The sequence below is a fragment of the Oryctolagus cuniculus genome, chromosome 6 (genome assembly GCF_964237555.1).
Source record: "Oryctolagus cuniculus chromosome 6, mOryCun1.1, whole genome shotgun sequence".
NCBI classification, from domain to species: domain Eukaryota; kingdom Metazoa; phylum Chordata; class Mammalia; order Lagomorpha; family Leporidae; genus Oryctolagus; species Oryctolagus cuniculus.
In genome coordinates, this window is record NC_091437.1 from 38,056,169 (window position 1) to 38,076,511 (window position 20,343).

General features: G+C 43.6%; 1 protein-coding gene across 7 annotated transcripts in view; it reads right to left on the minus strand.

Annotated features, from left to right (window-relative positions):
• IFGGA1 (interferon-inducible GTPase 1) overlaps positions 1-9,085 on the minus strand; it is a 51,945-nt gene extending 42,860 nt beyond the window's left edge. For 2 of the 7 annotated variants that reach the window (XM_051843543.2, XM_051843542.2), the window contains exon 1: positions 8,964-9,053. Coding sequence is in view for 1 of the 7 variants with exons in the window: in XM_070076326.1 (XP_069932427.1) it covers positions 1,533-2,786 (1,254 nt within the window). In the remaining 6 variants the exon portion in view is untranslated. Of the gene's footprint in view, positions 1-1,385; positions 2,789-8,963 lie in introns of those variants that run through there. The other 5 variants (XM_070076326.1, XM_051843536.2, XM_070076327.1 and 2 more) reach the window with 5 other exon arrangements.
• Positions 9,086-20,343: the final 11,258 nt, after the last annotated feature.

The following is a 20,343-nucleotide window of genomic DNA, read 5'->3' on the forward strand; positions in this document are numbered from 1 at the left end:
ATATTATCACTAAATAAAATAATTCTGACAACAATCAATATGAAGCACTCTAGGGTTTACTGAGAAAGGCCAATTAATTACAACAGCAAATATCTTTTTTCACAAAGCATTTATTAAGCACCTATTGGTATCACAAGTGCATTAAAGGAATTCCTCACCATCTTGACAATAAAAAGCCATGAAATCATAAGAAGTCAGAGATTTCACAGGGTTCCCCTCTCCTATCAGCACAGAATTACAGGTTTTCATTAGTTATTTTCTTGAGAGGAGTCTGACTAAATGGGATTCTTAAGACTTTATCAAAGTTGTAATCTTTTTAAAAGGAGATGATTGTGAATCTCACTTTAAAAAAAGATTTATTTATTTATTTATGTGAAAAGTACAATTATAGACAGAGAGAGACAGAGAGAAAGGTCTTCCATCTGCTGATTCACTTCCTAAATAGCCACAATGGACAGAGCTAGGGCAACCTGAAGCCAGGAGCCAGGAGCTTCTTCTGGGTCTCCCATGTGGGTGCAGGGGCCCAAGCACTTGGACCATCTTCCACTGCTTTCCCAGGTCATAAGCAGAGAGCTGGATCAAAAGAGGAGCAGCCAGGACACAAACTGGGGACCATAAGGGATGCTGGTACCACAGGCAGAGCCTTAGCCTACTATGCCATAGCACAGTCTTCCAAATTTGTGATTTCTATGGTGATACAATTTCTTGCTATTTTGTTGTTGAGCTCTCACTGTTCAGAGTGGCCATAAACTAAAATGGTTGTCTCTCTGACAGCCCTGACTTGGACAGGAGTGGAGGGAGCGTGGGGAGGTAGATTTCCAAATATGTCATCTGAAACACAAGGAGGAGGTGACACCAAAATGCATGAACCAGAAGAAACTGAGTTCTTGCAATATTCAGAGTGGCTGGAGGTATAGAGAGGATGTCAACAGGAAGTACAGAGGTGGTATAGAGCTAAAGCAGTGGGCAGGAGCAAGGGAAAAGAGTGGACCTGTGGGGCCAGGCCTGTGTTAAAGACCTTGGGTGCTGTTCCTCAGGCTTTCTCATGGGACTCAGGGTTGGCTGCTTTAAGAAGATGGTGAGAAGACAGAGCTCACCTGTGTGACTCTGCTGCTGACCAATAGGCTTTATCAAGGTCAGCAGCTGTGAGGGTGTCAGGTTTGGATCAGTGAGATGCAGGAAAGTTAGGCTACATCACAAACAACCACAAAGGAAGGAGAAGTCTTTACAAGGCAGAAGAGGATGGGGTATAACTGGGTTTCAAAGAGCTTCCATCAGAGCTAAATGGTTGTCAAGGTGGCAGCCACATTTAAATTTCTGACAAAGGTAAAATCATCTGATGTGGAAGTAGATGCATGGTATTTAGCTCTGCCCATATTCAAAGATGTTCTGGGCCCTTGGTCCAGGGATGTGCAGTATGTAAGTATCAGTTGAAAGCTGGATGCCCCCAGGAAACTCAGTATATTGTTTATGACATCCACTGTGCTACTTTTCTCCATGAATCTGGATTTCAACATCTAGAAGATTTTAGTCTAATGGTAAGTCAATTGCTTTCTGGAATAAGCCTCTTTCAGGAGAACTTTAGCATCATTGGCCACTATGTCAAGGAAATGAAATTGCAAGTAAATTTGTCTAAAGTAAAGACCTGTAGCAAGAAGACCTCCATCAGCTGAGCTGAGCCCATCCAGAAATTTCAAAAGCTTTTCCCCTATTGTTTCATCCTGTTCAGTGTCCAACAAATAGGGAGATTTAATAATTGCTTTGAGTTCTTCCACATGCCCTCGCAAATCCTTAGCCAAAATCTGAAGAGATTCATCATCCACTCCAAAACAGACTCGATATTGGTGTAGGCTTGCCTGCAGCTTCTCCACATCATTGTCCTTAAAGACAGACGCCATAGGCAAGGTAGCCAAAATTCCATCCTTCACGGCTCCTAGCCAGATATTCTGCTTTAGAGATTCCTTCTTTTTTTCAATGGCTGCCTCAGTAATACTGGGCAGGGAAAGCATGAATTTGTTGCGCTTTTGATTAGGGAGATCTTTCAGTAGGGTGTCCATCAGGATCGAGAAATCAAACTCAGACGAATCTTTGTTGGAGATTAGGAATGTTTGGAGTTCAATATCATTCTTGTAAAATTCCTTCAGAGAATTGTTTCGAATCTCTTCCAAGACTTTTTCTCTTTCATAGGTAGTAGGTTTAAATTGCTGTTCATTTTGTAAATCAAAGTCCACCTTGGTTCTCACAAGGTAGAAGTTCTTCTTCATAGCTCTGATCCCTTTGGCCAGTTCTAGGTCATATTTTGTGAAGAATGAAGCAGAAACAATAATAAATAAATCATACTCACCAAATTTTACTTTGTCTAGATAACCTTTTAGCTGGAAATTAGGAGTTCCAAAGCCAGGCAAGTCCCATATTGTCACACTGGGAAACTTGGGGTGTTTGTATGGCTTTCTCTCCATGGTTGTGTCCTTTGCTCCAACGGGAGCTGCATCTTCTCCTTCATCTCCAATCCCTCTCAGGGTGTTGACTAAACTGGATTTCCCTGATCCTGAATCCCCTGTCACAGCGATGTTGAGTGGGATATCATCAATATTTTTTAATGCATCACTGATCACAGAGTGTGCCCCTGGAAGATCTCCTTTTGCCAAGTGTGACTGAATTGAACGGATGGTCTCCTGAGAGATGATTTTGCTTTCTGTCTTGCAGTTCTTAAGATATGCCTTAAAGCTGGAGTCTAAATCTTGGTTTTGTCTCTCAGAGTATGTAGCTGAGGGAGCTGCACCCATGACTGTGAGCAAAAATAAATAAATAAATAAATAAATAAACAAAAAACACTTACAAGAAAGAAGGTAGGGAAAAGCTGAACAGGTTTACTATGATAGGACATCTTTGTGCTTTTCTCTTAACAAACTGCTGTGTTCTCATAGCTGTCTCCTTTGGTCATGCCCTGACCCTATTTCTTCTAATCCCACTGGAATACTCTAATGCAAATCCAAGACATCATTCCATGCATAAATCCTTTAGTACTTGTCTTGAAATTCTAAGAAGTTTTAATTAATATGTTGCACTATGATTATCACAAAAATATATTCAGAATTATCATCATACCTAATCTGTGTCAAATTTCCCTAAAAGACATTATAGCATTTAGTTTGCTTATTTACATTTTAATGTGACATAATTGGCTTGAATAAAGCTGTCAATAAAGGTCACTTATTGTATTTGATTGATACGTTTCTTAAATTGCCTTAATTTGTCATTCTTGCGCCTTTTTCCTGATGCTCAGACTCATGTCCATGAGTTATTTTCTTCTAGGCATATTACAAAGGTTCAGTAATTCAAGGCTTCTTCATTCTTCAAGTCTAGATTTATATTCATTTAGTCAATGTAATAACTCAACATATCTATCTCTCTTGCTTTCTTTGAACTTTCTGTTTTGTAAAAGTAACTTAATCATATAGAATCTTTTATGAAAAGCAGAATTATTAGCGGAGTGCTCCAGAAAAACCCACATATGAAGCTACTACTTCGACATCTGACTATGCCACATTTCTTACAGATCAAGTCATTCAAGCAGTGCAAAGATAATCCTAGATGTTGTTCCATGATCTCAGTCAATGCTAGAAATCATGTATTACCAACTGTGCAAAGAAAAAAAACAAAAATCCACCAAAACATACGGGTCAAGTTAAGATAAGAATTGGAATAATAATTCAATCTTTTAAAGTTGTTGGTCCTTCTCTTAGATTGTGCTAATAATATATCTCTGTGCTGTTTCAAGAGGTAGGCATCCTGGCATGCTAATAATTTGGCATCTTTTAAAAACCAATATTCTTTTTTTTTTAAGTTTTTTTTTTGAAAGGTAGAGTTTTTTTTTGTTTGTTTGTTTGTTTTGTTTTGTTTTGTTTTGGGATAGGTAGACAGAGAGAGAGGTCTTCCTTCCGTTGGTTCACTCCCCAAATAGCCACAACGGCCGGAACTGCACTGATCTGAAGGCAGGATCCAGGAGCTTCTTCCTGGTCTCCCATGTGGGTGGCAGGGGCCCAAGCACTTGGACCATCTTCTACTGCTTACCCAGGCTACAGCAGAGAGTTGGACTGGAAGAGGTGCAACCGGGACTAGAACCGGCACCACAGGCAGAGGATTAACCTAGTGTGCCACAGCACCGGCCCCCTGAAAAACCAATATTCTTTAAATTATTGGAGTACTATTATTTGTAGTATAGGCTTAGTACAGTTTAATAAAATATAAAGTGTACTGCTTGTGTAGGAATTCTGGTGTTTGAATCCCTAGCAATTCCACTCTGGTTCCAGTTGAATGCACTGTGCAGCAAAATTCCTGCCCTGAAGGTAACTGCATTCTTCTTACACTAAATGGAGTTCACTGATTCATCTTTCATCCTTGAACTCTTGGGAGCTTCACATCCTACTCTTTACACAACACTCTCTCAAAAGGATGTCTAGAAAAGGCAATCTTCTCTAAGACGTTAGTAGCCCTGGGAAATTGGTATCCAGAACTTATCCCTGCCTGGCCAATCTGTTAATCTAGTATTAAAAAGAATGTACCAAAGAACATTTAATGTTTACTACAAACTAAAAGAAATCAATCTAGGGGACAGCGCTGTGGCACAGTGGGTTAAGCCACCATCTGCAGTCTGGGCATCCCATGTGGGTGCCAGTCCAAGTCTTAGCTGTTCTACTTTGATCCATCTCCCTGCTAATGTGTTTGGGAAGGTAGCAGAAGATGGCCCAAATCCTTGGGCCCCTGCACTCACGTGGGAGATCCAGAAGAAACTCCTGGCTCCTGGCTTCATCCTGGCTCAGTCCTGGCTGTTGAGGCCATTTGAGGGGCAAACCAGTGAATGGAAGATCTTTTTCTCTTTCTGTTGCTCCCACTCTTTCTGTAATTCTGACTTTTAATTAAATAAATCAATCTTTAAAACAAAGGAAACCAATCTGGAAGGGCTGCATACAGTGTGATTCTAATCATGTAACATTCTGGGAAGTTCAGTCTACAGAGACAGGAAAAAGGTCAGTTGTTGCCAGGGGTTAAGGTGAAGAGAAGGTGACTAGGTGGTGCACAGAGGAATTTTAGGACAGTGAGGACAGTGAAACACTGTGTGTGATACTACAATGGGGGATTCATGTCATTACACAGTCGTCCAAACCCACAGAATGTACAACACCAGGAGTGGGCCCTATTGTAAACTACATACTTTGGGAGATAAAGATGTGTCAATGTTGGTTCGTCCATTGTGAACAACCTACCCCTCTGGTGGGGGATGCTGATAGCAGGAGAGACTCTGTATGTGAATGTGTGTGTGTATCTGTGTAGGTAGGGGTGGTGGTCAAGGAATATATGGAATTCAACTTTCTGTTTGATTTGTCTGTGAACTAATGCTGTTCTTAAAAAATATAGTGTATTTAATGGGGAGAAGGAAAAATTATGCATATTTATGTCACAAGGCAAGGAGGAAGTGAGAAAACAGATATATAAATAAATTACTGTATACACACATAGTATTTGTTAAATAAAACACATACATTTTCTTCTCTATCTTTTCTATGATAGGAATAGTGAGGTGATTATTAGAAAACTATAAAAAATCCATAAAATCAGGGACTCCCATGGATCCTTTCAGGATAGAAGTGGGCAAATATTTTCTGAGAAGAGTCATCTGGTATATATGTGAGGCTTTGGGTTCGGGGCTGTGGCACAGCCAGTTAAAGCCCCAGCCTGCAGCACCAGCATCCTGTATGGGCACTGGTTGAAGTCCCAGCTGCTCCACTCTGATCCATCTCCCTGCTAATGAGCCTAGGAAATTAGTAGAGGATGGCCCAAGTACCTGGGCCCCTCATGGGAGACCTGGAAGAAGCTCCTGGCTCATGGCTTTAGCCTGGCCCATCCCCAGTCATTGTGGCTATTTGGGGAGTGAACCAGTGGATGGAAGATCTCTCTCTTTCTCTGTCTCTACCTCTCTCTGTAACTCAACCTTTCTAATAAATAAAAAAAAATATATGTGAGGCTTTCCTGGAAAAGCTGACAAAGATAACACATACATGAACAATGTGGCTTGTTTCCAGAAAACTTTATAGAAAAAAAAGGAAGCGGCTATTCTCTAACTTCATCATGTGTTAATCATTTCTTTCATAGGTTCTATTGAGATATCATTGACATACAGACTGTATATATTTCAGGTATACAATTTGATGTTTTGATATATGAACACATTGTGTAAAGACAATCACAACCAGCCAATTAGCATACTTATCACCTCTACATAGTTAACAATGTGTGTGTGGTTGTGTGTGTGTGTGTGTGTGTGTGTAGGTAATGAGGTGTTTTAGGATTTGCTTTTTAGCAAATTTAGAATATATAACACAGTCTTATTCATGGCAATAATCCTGACAGACACTGAATCTCCAGAATTTATTCATATTGCATAAAGGAAACTTTGTATCCTTTGACCAATATTACCCCATTTCCTTCTCCCCCTAGACTTGGGCAACAGATATCCTAGTCTTACCTTCTAAAAGTTTGAGTATTATTGATTAACATAAAAGTAAGTTCATATGGGTCACTTTTATAAAAATGTTTATGTTTCATCTACTTGAAAGATAGAAACAGAGGGGGAAGAGAGAGAGAAATTTCCATTCCACTGATTAATTTTCAAATAGTTGTGACAGCCAGGGATGGGCCAGATCAAAGCCAGGAGCCAAGAACTACATCCAGGTCTCCAGGTGGAAGAAATCCACATACATGGGATATTACCTGCCTGCCAGGGTGCATCAGCAGGAAACTGGATTGAAAGCAGAGGTAGTGGGGCCAGCGCTACATGGTGTACTGGGTAAAGCCACTGCCTTGCCAGCATCCCATATGGGCGCCAGTTCCAGTCCTAGCTGCTCCACTTCTGATCCAGCTCTCTGCTATGGCCTGGGAAAGCAGTAGAAGATGGCCCAAGTCCTTGGGCCCCTGCACCTGCGTGGGAGATCCAGAAGAAGCTCCTGGCTCTGGCCGTTGCGGCCAACTGGAGAGTGAACCAGCAGATGGGAGATCTTTCTCTCTCTCTGCCTCTCCTTCTCTCTCTGTGTAACTCTGACTTTCAAATAAATAAATAAACAAACAAATAAATAAATTTTTTTAAAAAAGAAAGAAAGCAGAGTAACCCTTAATCCCAGAACTCCAATAAGTGTCTAAGCAGCAGCTTAACCCACTGTACCTCAATGTCTGCCTTGAAGATCTCTTGGGTAGCAGAACACATTAAGAGTGTAGGGAACAACTTTAGAGGTTTATTCTCCCTTGTCTCTTCCCAGGCCCACCTTGAACTTCCCATCTTATTTCGTGTCCCTGGATGATAACTATACAGATTATATCAGCAGGGGGCCCTCAGCTTCCAGCACTCACAATTCAGCCATGGGAGGCATCAGCAGCTGTGTAGGAAGGAGAAGTGAGAGAGGTGAGGGCATGCCTTCCTATCCTCTCCCTGCCTGGGGTGCATTTCTGAAAGGAGCTGAGGCCATCACTTATTACAGGCCCTGCCCCTGGTTGGGCAAACATGGCTGCTGTTACCAGAAGTTCCACTAGCAAGAAAGGAAAACTCAAAATGTGAAGTAATCCATCGAATGTTTTGGACTGGAGGGAGAACACTGGGTTATAGTAGAAATAGTAACATTCTGGAAATACTGGAATCTAGACAGATCCTCAGAACCACCAAGGAGGACATTTATTCTCAAGACAGTGCCCAACGAAGACTGGAAGGTGGGGATGAGGATATAGAACATAAGGCCCAGGGGAAGCAGAGGACCAGCAACACAGCAGAACATCTTGACTGGTGCATGTGCAGCCCAGCAAAAACATCCAAGGGGGTCTGCAATGCAGGGCAGGGAGGCCCAGAGGAAGGTCTAGTAGTAACAGCCTCAGAGCACCTAAGAAGCATGAAAGGCAAGGCTGGGAGGTACCAAGGGTGACAGTAGCATCCAAGGCCAAAGCTCCCAGGAGACACTGCAGGGGAGATATGACCTAGAGGATGTGGATAAAAAGACTGAATTAAACGAGAACTTAAAGCTCTCTATGATCACAGAAATCCATTCTGCAGCCAGACTTGCTGAGGTTGGGAAGGGACCCATGAGATGTGCACAGAATGACACTGAAGGAGCACAAGCTGATCTTCACAAAAATCTCATCTTCCCAATTTCCCTTTCTTATTCATTCAGTTCCAAGTCCTAGTTTTCATGATGCACACTTGAAATTTTGTCTTAAATATCTTCTTCCCTGAGCATGAGGCAAAAAGTGAGAAGGATTTGAGATATCACTGTTACAAAATGATACAAGTCTGACCAACGGTATTCATTATCAAAGGGTCCCAGCATTCTTCTTTTTATTCATAGATGTACGAGAAGATGATCAGCACCCCTGCCTTACAATAAAACATAAGTGACAATGAAAAAGACCTACCGATCTAGAAATTACTGTTCAGTTATAGCACAACTAGCATGCAGAATGTGATTCTTTACCCCAAGTTAGCTTTCCCTGGGATGTAAGGATTGAACAATGCTGACTTGGAGGAGAGGAGGTAAGAAAACATGACTTGGAAACAGCATAGGATTGGGTCACAGCAAACCTTATACAATATCTACTGACGTTTCACAACACAGATCTGATACACATACCTCTGACTATAAGGGGCAGGCAGAAGAGAAAGAAACATGATTGGGTTCATTTTGACAAGGACATAATGTCCAAAGCACTAGCTTTAAGCTATCTTACCTTGAAAGATGACCCCAGACTGCGATGAAGCAATCCTGCCTCCCTGCCATCAGGCTCCCAGGCTTCTCACCTGAGCAGCCCAGGGCCCTCAGCCCATGATCCCTCCTCACCCCATGATGTTTTGTTGCCCATCAGATTCTTGAGGAAAAGCCATCTCTGAGGACAGAAATCAGCTCTGAATGCTGTTGCTGACTTACCAGGAAGCCCTGTGTCGAGTCGCTGGCTCGCAGGAGTTCAAGGTTCAGGAGTCGTCCTCTGCTGTGGTCCAGGCTCTTCTCCTGGAAGCTACTCGTGCTCAGGCCCTGCAAGCAGCAGATATAAGGCAGCTGGGCAGGACTGACACCTGACTCTGTTGTCCCCACCCCCAGTGTGACGATGAGCAGTCACAGAGGACTGTGGAGGTAGTCCCATTCCTAAATCTGCTGTACTTGCAAAAACAGAAAAGTGAAACCAAATCAGTGTTTGTGCCTAAGTTTTGAGAAGAGAAAATTAAACTATTAACTATTATTGAGATAACAAATGAACTGCCTGAAATCTATGGTTTGATAAGAGAACAGAGAAGCAACTGAGTCTCAAGTTTTCTCCTGATCTCTGACACTGCAAATGCAATCTGAACTACAGTTCACACAACAGAAATGCTGGGTCCTGGGAAAATGTCAACTGCAGTCTCTTCTCAGATATTCCCCACCTGCAGTTCCTATGATTGTGACCCTATTTTATGAAAAGTATAAATTGAGTTTTGATGGGGCAGTACAGTGAGAAGAAAGCAAGAAAGATGGGGAGCTGGTATTCATGAACTTGTAGCTCGCAGAAACATGTACACTCGTGCTATCACCTGTCCTCTGGAACTCTGGGAAGCACTGGGGCTCATCCACATTTGAGTCAAAGTCATGAAGACAGTCTCACAACTAACTCATCTGTGTCCAGCAGTGCATAGCTTATTGGAGATGTCGATGGCAGACAATCCTTTGGGGACAGAGATCCAGAGGGAAAGTCCTCGGCCCAGTGATTTCACTCACCTGTAAGCCATGGAGGAAGAAATTTATTAGTCACTAATAACAGCTGCTTCCATGATCCCAAGACCTTCCTAAGGATGCCCTGCTGGACACATACTGAGTGGAACAGTGTCATAAGACAAAGAGATCACCTAATACAAAGATCAATGCTTGTGGTGGTCCTATTTTTCCTTGGGCCACAGAAGTTCATTTCTGTGGCTATCATTTGAGTAGTCCAGTTAGCCTTAGGGCTGTGCTCCATCCTGTAGCACTGCCTTGACTCAAGTCCTCAGATAAAGTGAGGGATCTTCCAAGAGTGGCAGCAGCTCAGTGACCTCATGGCCAAGATAGCAAAGAGATCTGCCTCTGCAGGAATCCATGGCATTTCTGGGAATGTGAACTTGAGGCCATCACACTGCACTGCTGGCTACTCAGAAAGGAAGGGTGCAAAGTGTAAGGGGTGAAGAAGTGACAAGAAACGGAAGGGAGGCTCAACAGCCACTTTCTAAACAAATGTGCAAAATTAATGGAATTCGTTTTCACATTTAATTAATGCACTCTTTCAGTAGCATTTAAAAATATTTGTTTCACTTATTTCAAGGGCAGACTCAGAGAGAAGGAAAGAGAGATCTTTCATCCAGTAGTTCACTTGCCAAATGGCTATAATGTTGGGGTTGGGCTATGATGAAGCCAGGATCCTGGAACTCCATCTGGGTCTCCTATGTAGGTGCAGGGGCCCAAGCACATAGGCTATTTTCTCCTGCTTTCCCATGAGCATTAGCAGAGAGCAGGACTGGAAGAAGAGCACCTGGACTCGAACTATTCCTCAAATATGTGATGTTGGCATTGCACGTGATAGTTTAAACAGGTACCCTACAAGGCCAGCCCCTCAGTGGCATTTTAAAAACTTATATTAGAATAATAAAGCAGGACGCTCCCATGTATTCACCTGCTTTCTAAAGCTGTATACAGTGTTTCACCAGGATACAAAGAGAAGTCATCTGATTCTAGGTATTCAAGATTCTAGTGAGTTGAGGGTCAACTTGTGTCAGCACACATATTTGGTGAGGCACACCAAAGAGCACCTGTGGGCTGCCTGAAGTAAAAACGTTAGCATTTACTACATTTTTAGACAAGGTTGTGATCTTTCCCACCTTACCCTGGTTAAGGTCCTGGATGAGAGGTTCAAGGTAATCGGAGCATTGTCCCAGTCAACATGGCCCAATCCAGACACTACGATTTCTGAGTTTGCCATCCAGTGAGGACACAGATGTGGCAAACTGCTAAAGGTACTGGGTTCAGTGGTCAGGAACACAGACAGTGGGCTGGGCTGTAAGGTCACAGACATGACACATTGTGGTGCTGTCAATGCAGGTTGAAGGACAGGGCAGAGGAACACCCTGGTACCCATCACAGTTCAGAGAGAAACAGGAGAGGAGGTTATGCAGGGGTAAATATTAGAACTGGGCAGGGGCAAGACAGCTGTGGGGGGCAACTATTCAATATGCTTCAACTTAACTGTGCATCTAGGCTGCACTTGTGGTTAGAATATCAACACAAGACTCAGTATAGGGGCCAGTGTTGTGGCGCAGCAGGTTAACGCCCTGGCCTGAAGCACCAGCATCCATATGAACGCCGGTTCTAGTGCCGGCTGCTCCTCTTTCGATCCAGCTCTCTGCTATAACCTGGGAAAGCAGTAGAAGATGGCTCAAGTCCTTGGGCCCCTGCACCCACACAGGAGACCCGGAAGAAGCTCCTGCCTCCATATTGGCGCAGCTCCAGCCGTTGCAGCCAATTGGGGAGTGAACCCTTGGATGGAAGATCGCTCTTTCTCTCTCTCTTTCTCTCTCTGCCTCTCCTCTCTCTGTGTAACTCTTACTTTCAAATAAATAAATAAATCTTAAAAAAAAAAAGACTCAGTATCAACACATAAGGACATGGACTTAAGGTGAGGAGGCAGAAAGGAGCCCTTTATCAGCCAAGACCTGAGGCACCAGGTTGCTTTTGCACAGGCAGCAGGAATCCCAAGGATGCCCTCCCCACACATCTGGGCCAAAGTTAGCGTTACACATCTCTGTACCACTTGCATCCTGGCACCGCCAGGCAATAGAAAGTGATATCATTTCTACTCCTGATGTTCAAGGAAAAGATTCATTTCCAGGAATTGAAATTGACTACTACTCCCCTATTCCTCTACACAGGACAGTAGGGTCACAGCGGGCAGGGGAGGACTTTCATGTGCAGGGAAGAGAAGGTGATAGCTGACTGAACCATCCATAAGAAGCACAGAGGTGACTAGACTTTTCCAGTTCCTCTGCTCTTCCTATAATACTTCCATCCCTCATTTTCATCTTTCTAGAGTCCAGTTTTAGATGACAAAAGAAGGAACTGCCTCATAGCAGAAGGGCTGTAATCATCTCCCCAAGGAGCGGACAAAGTAGCAAGAGTGTCCTGTGCCCCCAGATCACAGACACTCTGTTCCAGCAACTGGTAAGTGAGAGGGCTCTCAGGATGGAGAACTGGCTGTGAACTGGGCTTCTTTGCTACACTGGGAGGTGAAGCCCTGACACCAAGCATAAGGAAGCTTTGGGGTCTGGCTTGTTTCATGTCATAGATGAATCCAGACCCGGTCTCTGTGACAATGGTCAGGACCTGAGTACAACCTTCTCAGATCCCTGTGCAGCTCCAAATCCTACTAAGCCAGGGGACACAAAAAAGAGACAGACAGGGAGGGGGGGGGGAGAGGGAGGAGGGAGGGAGGGAGAGAGAGAGGGAGAGAGAGAGGGAGAGAGAGAGGAAGCGCACATCGGTTACCTAGATGCCCTGGCATTAGGAGTTGTCTCAGAGGGATTAATTTGGACAAAGGCAGGATATGCCACTCATATTCCTCAGATGCTATTTTCAAACCTCTGGATCTTCAACGTGAAATCAGGATCAGCAGAGGCAATGGCCGGGTTAGCCAGGACTAGTCCATCAGTCGGTTTACCAGGCTGGGCCACCTTGCCCAGGAATACAGATCTTGGAGGTGAGGGTCCAGAGGTTAGGTGTCCTCTTGCCCTTTTAATTCCTCTAAACTGAAACATTTGTTTGCAGTAGAGAGCCCTGTCCTTACCACAGGGCACTAAATAGTTCCTTTGCGGATGACTTTAAGGAGCATCTGTGTGCTTGTGGGTGTGCATGTACCCACATCATGCACATGTAGGTGTTGCAGGCTGGGGGGGAGGGAGGGGCTAAGGTTGCCTCCATGGGGCTCAGCACTGGTGGACAGGTAAGCAGATGGAAACAGATCTGAATCTTGGATAAGTTAACAAAATCGACAAGTCTTTAGACTAAAAAAAGAGAGAGAAAACTCAAATAATGAAATCAGATGAAAGAGAAGATATTACAGCTTATGAAAGAAAATAAAAAGAAAAGAAATCACAAGGAACAATATGCACCAACAGATTAGATTACCTGGAAGAAATGATAAATTCCTAGAAACACACAATCCAGGAAGTAGAATCTAGAATACAGGAAACTGAACAGCTGAAGAATGAGTGAGGAGGCTGAATGTGCAACGAAAACCTTCCAACAAGAGAAGAAGCCTAGTGTGGTGACTAGAGCTAATAACAGTGCACTGTATATTTTTAAATAGCTGCAAGAGTAGCTTTTAATGTTTTTACCACAAAGAAATGAAAAACATGGAAGATGTAAGTGTGGTATATTAATTAGCTGGACTTAGACATTCCACAATGTATAAGTATTAGTCTGTTGTCTGTAATAAATACCCGAGGCTATCAACTTAATGAAGATGAAGGACTTATTTAGTTCACAGTTTTGGAGGCATAAACTCCAAACAGCATGGTGCTGGCTCTTTTGAGGGCCCCCTGGCTGCATCTCATCATGGCAGTAGAATGTGTGTGTGCGAGAGACACCACGTAAGACAAAAAGCCAGGGAACAATTGAGGGGTCAGGCTCACTCTTTTTGTTTCTAATATTTTTATTTTATTTATTTAAAAGGCAGAGTTACAGGGTTGGCATTGTTGTGTAGCGTGTAAAGCCACCGCCTGCGGCTCTGGCATCCTTTATGGGCACCAGTTTGGGTCCCGGCCGCTTCACTTCCAGTCCAGCTCCTTGCTAATGTCCCTGGGAAAGCAGCATAAGATGGCCCAAGTGCTAGGTCCTCTGAACTCGTATGGGAAACCCAGAAGAAGCATCTGGTCCTGGCTTCAGTCCAGCCTTGCCCTGGCCAGTAGGGCCATTCAGGGAGTAAACCAGTGGATAGAAGATTTCTCTGTTTCGCCCTCTCTCTCTTTCTCTCTGTAACTCTTTTAAATAAATAAATAAATATCTTTTAAAAAATGAAAGAAAGCATACAACCATTCAGTTAATAATAATAATAATAAAGGCAAAGTTATAGAGAGAGGAAAACACAGAGAGAAAGGGAGAGATCTTCTAACTGCTCCTTCACTTCCCAAATGACCGCAAAACAGCCTGGGCTGGGCCATGTTGAAGCCAGGAGCTAGAAGTTTCATATGGGTCTCTCACATGTATACAGGGGCCCAAGGACTTGGGCCATATGCTGCTGCTTTCCCATGAGCATTAGCAGGGAGCTGGATTGGAAGTGGAGCAACTGGGACTTGAACTGGTGCTCCCATAGGATGGCATCGCAGGTGGCAGCTTAACCTGTTAAGTCACGATGCTGGCCCCCAGGCTCACACCTTTCTAACAACCCTCTCATAAGAACCAGCTCAGGATCCCATGAAAACTACCTCAATCCCTTCCAAGGACAGTATTCCCCAAGACCTAAGGACCTCCTCTGGGCCCTACATATTAATGGTTCTACATCTCTCTGAACACTGAGGACCACACTTCCAACACATGAAGCTTTTGGTGACAGACTACATCCAAACATAGCAATATATGTGAATCATAACATCACACTGTACACAATAATTATGCACATTATCATCTGTTTATTCAGAACATAAGAATTTTATAAAATCCTAGAATTAGATGGCTTCATGGGTAATTTCTACCAAATAAAGAAGAATTAATGATATATCCTTCTCAAACTCTTCCAAAATATTGAAAATGGGGTACCTTTCCTAACTCATCTAAGGAATCCAGCATTACTCTGATTATAAAACCAGAAAAACACTGAAATACATGAAAACTTGTGGCCAGCATCCCTTATGAACATACATGCAAACATCTTCTGTAAAATAACAGCAAACCAACTTGAGCACCTCATTAAAAGGATGACACACCATGGTTGGAACATTTAATCCTTGATACCCAAGAACATTTCAACAACTGAAAATTAATTAATACAATCCATTACACTAACAGAATGCAGGATGAAAATAACAGGACCAGACAAAGCATTTGACAATGAATGAAATAGGTATAAAAGGAACTTATCTCAACACAATAAAAACTATTTATAAAAAGGCCAAAGGTAACATAAGCAATTGGAGAAAGGCTAAAATATTTCTCTGAGATCCCATACAAGCAAGAGAACCCATTCTTATCAATTCTATTCTTTATAGTACTAGAAGTCCTAGCCAGAGCTGAGGGAGGGAGGGAGGGGCCGGCACCGCAGCTCAATAGACTAATCCTCCGTCTGCAACGCCGGCACACGGGGTTCTAGTCCCGGTCGGGGTGCCAGATTCTGTCCCAGTTGCCCCTCTTCCAGTCCAGCTCTCTGCTGTGGCCTGGGAGTGCAGTGGAGGAAGGCCCAAGTCCTTGGGCCGTGAAGACCAGGAGAAGCACCTGGTTCCTGGCTTCAGATCAGCGCAATGTGCCGTCTGTAGCACATCAGCCACAGCAGCCAGTGGAAGGTGAACCAACGGTAAAGGAAGACCTTTCTCTCTCTCTCTCTGTCCACTCTGCCTGTCCAAAAAAAAAAAAAGGGAGGGAGGGAGGGAGAAAGAACACCCAATCAGAAAGGAAGAAGTAAAATTGCCTCACTTGTAGATGACATGATCATTTTAAGATTGATTCATTATTTGTTTATATGACAGGCAGAGACAGAGAGAGAGCTGTTATCCTCTATTTCACTCTCCAAATGCCACAATGACCAGGGATGGGCCAGGCTGAAGCTGGGAACTGGGAAACCAGTCCACACCCCACTAGGTGGCAGGAACCTAACTACTTCAAAAATTGCCACTGCCTCCTGGCAGTTAGCTGGATTCTGGAGCTGAAGCTGGGAACTGAATGCAGGTACTGTAATGTAGGACACAGATGTTTTATATGTTTGGTTATTTATTTATTAGCAAAGTAGCAGATTTTTATTGGGGACAGGACATCCGTCACAATGGAAGGGACAGAGAATGTGCCCTGTCACTCAAACTGGGGGAAAGCAAAGTTACATTTTTTAAAAAGATTTATTTATTTTATTTGAAAGGCAAAGGCAAAGTTACAGAGAGGCAGAGAGAGAGAAAGAGAGAGAGAATGTGTCTTCCATCTGCTGGTTCACTCTTCAGATGGCTGCAATGGCTGGAAATGGGCAGATCCAAAGCAGGATACAAAGCTTCTTCTGGGTCTCCCATGCTGGTGCAAGGGCCCAAGGACTTGGGCCATCCTCCACTGTTTTCCCAGGACATAGCAGAGAGCTGAATCAGAAGTGGAGCAGCTGGGGCTTGAACCAGCGGCCATATAAGATGCCGGCACTGCAGGTAGTGGCACTACCTGCTATGCAACAGTGCCAGCCCCAAGTTATATTGTTAAATAGAGATAATACACTGGACAGGGCTGGGAGGAAACAGCAGAGAGTACATGGGGCACCAGAATGTTATGAAAAGAGGTGCAAAACAGAGAGGAGATAGAATATGAACTCGAAAAACATTATTCAAGATGGCAGAATAGAGGGAGAGCTTACTGCTCTAATCTAGGGGAGATAGTTTTTAAAAAGTGGAGAGAGTGCAGTCTGAGGAAAGATTTAGGGAGAAAAAGGCAAAGGAAACTCCATACAAATCAGAGGGACACTATGGACCCACATGGAGGGTGAAGACGTGCACAACTCAGGATGCCAGCAGCTGACAGCCACAGCACCAGCTCTGGAGAGTGAGGTGAGACCAAACTGCAGCAGCCCAAGCCACTGGTGATAAAGCTGTGGGAAGAGCCTGATGTGAGTCTGGTTTAGAGCCCTATGAGGGATAGCGTACCTGCCAAACTAGAGGAGAAAACAAGGAGGCATGTTTCTCTCTCCCCAACCACCCTGCTCCTGCATCCCGTAACAAGCCAAGACAGGGTGGGTGTCATTTGGGACATACATAACAGCTGTGCCAACTCAGTCCTCGCCCCAGCAACCAGCCAAGTGGTAACACCTGAGTCTGGCTTGTAGCAATAACAGGGAGTTGGGTGCTTGTGACTGTGGGAGGCTTGTGTGCCAGAATGATGAAAACACTGTGGCTGTGTGGGAGGGTGCGGGATGTGGCTAGGACATTGGGCAGTCACTGTAGGTGGCTGCATATGTTCAGGGCTCCCTGATTCCCTGGTGAGGGTCACTGCTGTGGGATCCATGCTTACACTATGGACTGTACAGATTATTTGTGTGATTCTTTTTTTTTTTTTTTTTTTTGACAGGCAGAGTGGACAGTGAGAGAGAGAGACAGAGAGAAAGGTCTTCCTTTTGCCATTGGTTCACCCTCCAATGGCCACCGTGGCTGGTGCACTGCGGCTGGCGCACCGCGCTGATCCGATGGCAGGAGCCAGGTGCTTCTCCTGGTCTCCCATGGGGTGCAGGGCCCAAGCACTTGGGCCATCCTCCACTGCACTCCCTGGCCACAGCAGAGAGCTGGCCTGGAAGAGGGGCAACCGGGACAGAATCTGGCACCCCGACCGGGACTAGAACCCGGTGTGCTGGCGCTGCTAGGCAGAGGATTAGCCTAGTGAGCCATGGCGCTGGCCTTGTGTGATTCTTGGGGCAGTGTGGACAAATAATTATACCAACTGGACTAGTGCCCAGAGACTAGTCTCTTTTGAGGAAAGAAGGTAAGTGAGAGATATACCAACAGAGCAGAACAAACCTCCCCTCTGATTATAAAAAAAAAAAAATTCACCATGTCCAACTTGGGTGTGATCTTGGACACTCCCTTCACCTTGGAGCACCGAACAGAGCTCCCTAGCCACAGCCACCACGTGCCTCTGTGCATTCAATGAAAAAGCATACTTCCACTAAGGCACAGAGACAAAGTCCAAAGATAAAAGCCATAATCAGGAAAAACAAAACAAAACAAAAAAGAAAAGAAACCAATGGGTAGCTCCACAAATGCCTAAAAATAAACACAGCAATTCAAGAAACAAGAATAAGGAAGACAACATGATGCCCCAAAAAGAACACAACACTTCAATACTAGAATGTGAAGATGAAGAGATTGAAGAAATGCCAGAAATAGAATTTTAAAAATAGATCGTATGATTACTTTGAAGTAATCAGAAGCAAATTCATGAACTATGGAAATCCATACATGACATGAAAGAAAACTGCTCCCAAGAAATTGAGATCTTAAAGAGAAATCAAAATGAATTCTTGGAAATGAAAAATTCAATAGAGCAAATAAAAAATATGGTGGAAAGCCTTAACAACAGAATCAGTGAAGCAGGGATTCAGTGATGAATTCTACCAGACATTTAAAGAAGAGCTAACTCCAATTCTTCTCAAGCTATACAAAACAATTGAAAGAGAGGGAATCCTCCCAAATTCTTTCTACAAAGCCAGCATCACCTTAATTCCTAAACCTGAAAAAAATGCAGCAGAAAAAGAGAATTACAGACCAATTTCCCTGATGAATCTTCACTATACCTTACACAAAAATCTACTCAACACGGATTAAATATCTAAATCTATTACCTGACACTATCAAATTATTAGAGAACATTGGAGGAACCTTGCAAGATACAGGCAACAGCAAAGACTTTTGGAAAAGACCCCAGAAGCACAGGCAGTCAAAGCCAGAATTAACAACTGGGATTACATCAAATTGATAAGTTTCTGTACTGCAAAAGAAACAGGAAAGTGAATAAGCAACCAGCAGAATGGGAGAAAATATTTGTAAATTATGCAACTGATAAAGGATTAATAACCAGAATCTACAAAGAGATCAAGAAACTCCACCACAACAAAACAACCCCCTTAAGAGATGGGCCAAGGAACTAAACAGACATTTTTCAAAAGAGGAAATCCAAACGGCCAACAGAGACAAGAAAAAATGTTCAGGATCACTAGCCATCAGGGAAATGCAAATCAAAACCACAATGAGATTTCACCTCATCCTGGTTAGAATGGCTTTCATACAGAAATCAACAAATATCAGATGCTGGTGAAGATGTGGGGAAAAAGGCACACTAGTCTACTGTTGGTGGGAATGCAAACTAGTAAAGCCACTATGGAAGACAGTTTGGAGATTCCTCAGAAATCTAAATATATCCCTAACATACGACCCAGCCATCCCACTCCTAGGAATATACCCAAAGGAAATTAAATTGGCAAATAAAAGAGCTATCTGCAACTCAATGTTTATTGCAGCTCAATTCACAATAGCTAAGACATGGAATAAACCTAAATGCCCAACAATGGAAGACTGGATAAAGAAATGATGGGATATGTACTCTATTGAATACTACACATTGGTAAAAAAAAAAAAAAGGAAATCTGGTCATTCGCAACAAAATAGAGGAGCCTGGAAAACATCATGCTGAGGGAAATAAGCCAGTCTCAAAGAGACAAATATATGTTCTCTCTGACCTGTGACAACTAACTGAACACCTAAAAGGAAAGCTGTTGAAGATAAACTGACACTATGAGAAGCAATGACTTGATTCGCCCTTATCCTGACTGTCGAGGAACAGCTTACTATTTTATTCTTTTTATTAATTTCTTTTTCTTCTTAATACCATTGGTTGAACTCTTTATTTAACACAGAATAATTCTTAGGTGTTTAAATCCAACTGAAAATAGATCCCTGTTAAAAATGAGTGGGAGGCCGGCGCTGTGGCTCAATAGGCTAATCCTCCACCTAGTGGCACCGGCACACCGGGTTCTAGTCCCGGTCGGGGCGCCGGATTCTGTCCCGGTTGCCCCTCTTCCAGGCCAGCTCTCTGCTGTGGCCAGAGAGTGCAGTGGAGGATGGCCCAAGTCCTTGGACCCTGCACTCCATGGGAGACCAGGATAAGCACCTGGCTGCTGCCTTTGGATCCGCACGGTGCGCTGGCCGCAGCGCACCGACGGCGGCCATTGGAGGGTGAACCAACAGCAAAAGGAATACCTTTCTCTCTGTCTCTCTCTCACTGTCCACTCTGCCTGTCCCCCCAAAAAATGAGTGGGAATAAGAGAGGGAGGAGACATACAGTTCAGCACACGTTCCCTTGGACTTACCCCTAAGGGTAAAGCTAAAAACTTGCCATGGGAATCCAAACCCCATTAAGTTGGCAGGTACAAATGCCAAAGTGATTAGTTTAAGTTCATAACTGATCATAAACATAGGATTAAGCGTCAAAGGGATCACATAAATATGACCAAGCTTCTGCTAATAATAATTGATAGAATTAAAAAGGAGAGAACAATCCAACATGGGAAGCAGGCCACACAAAGATACAC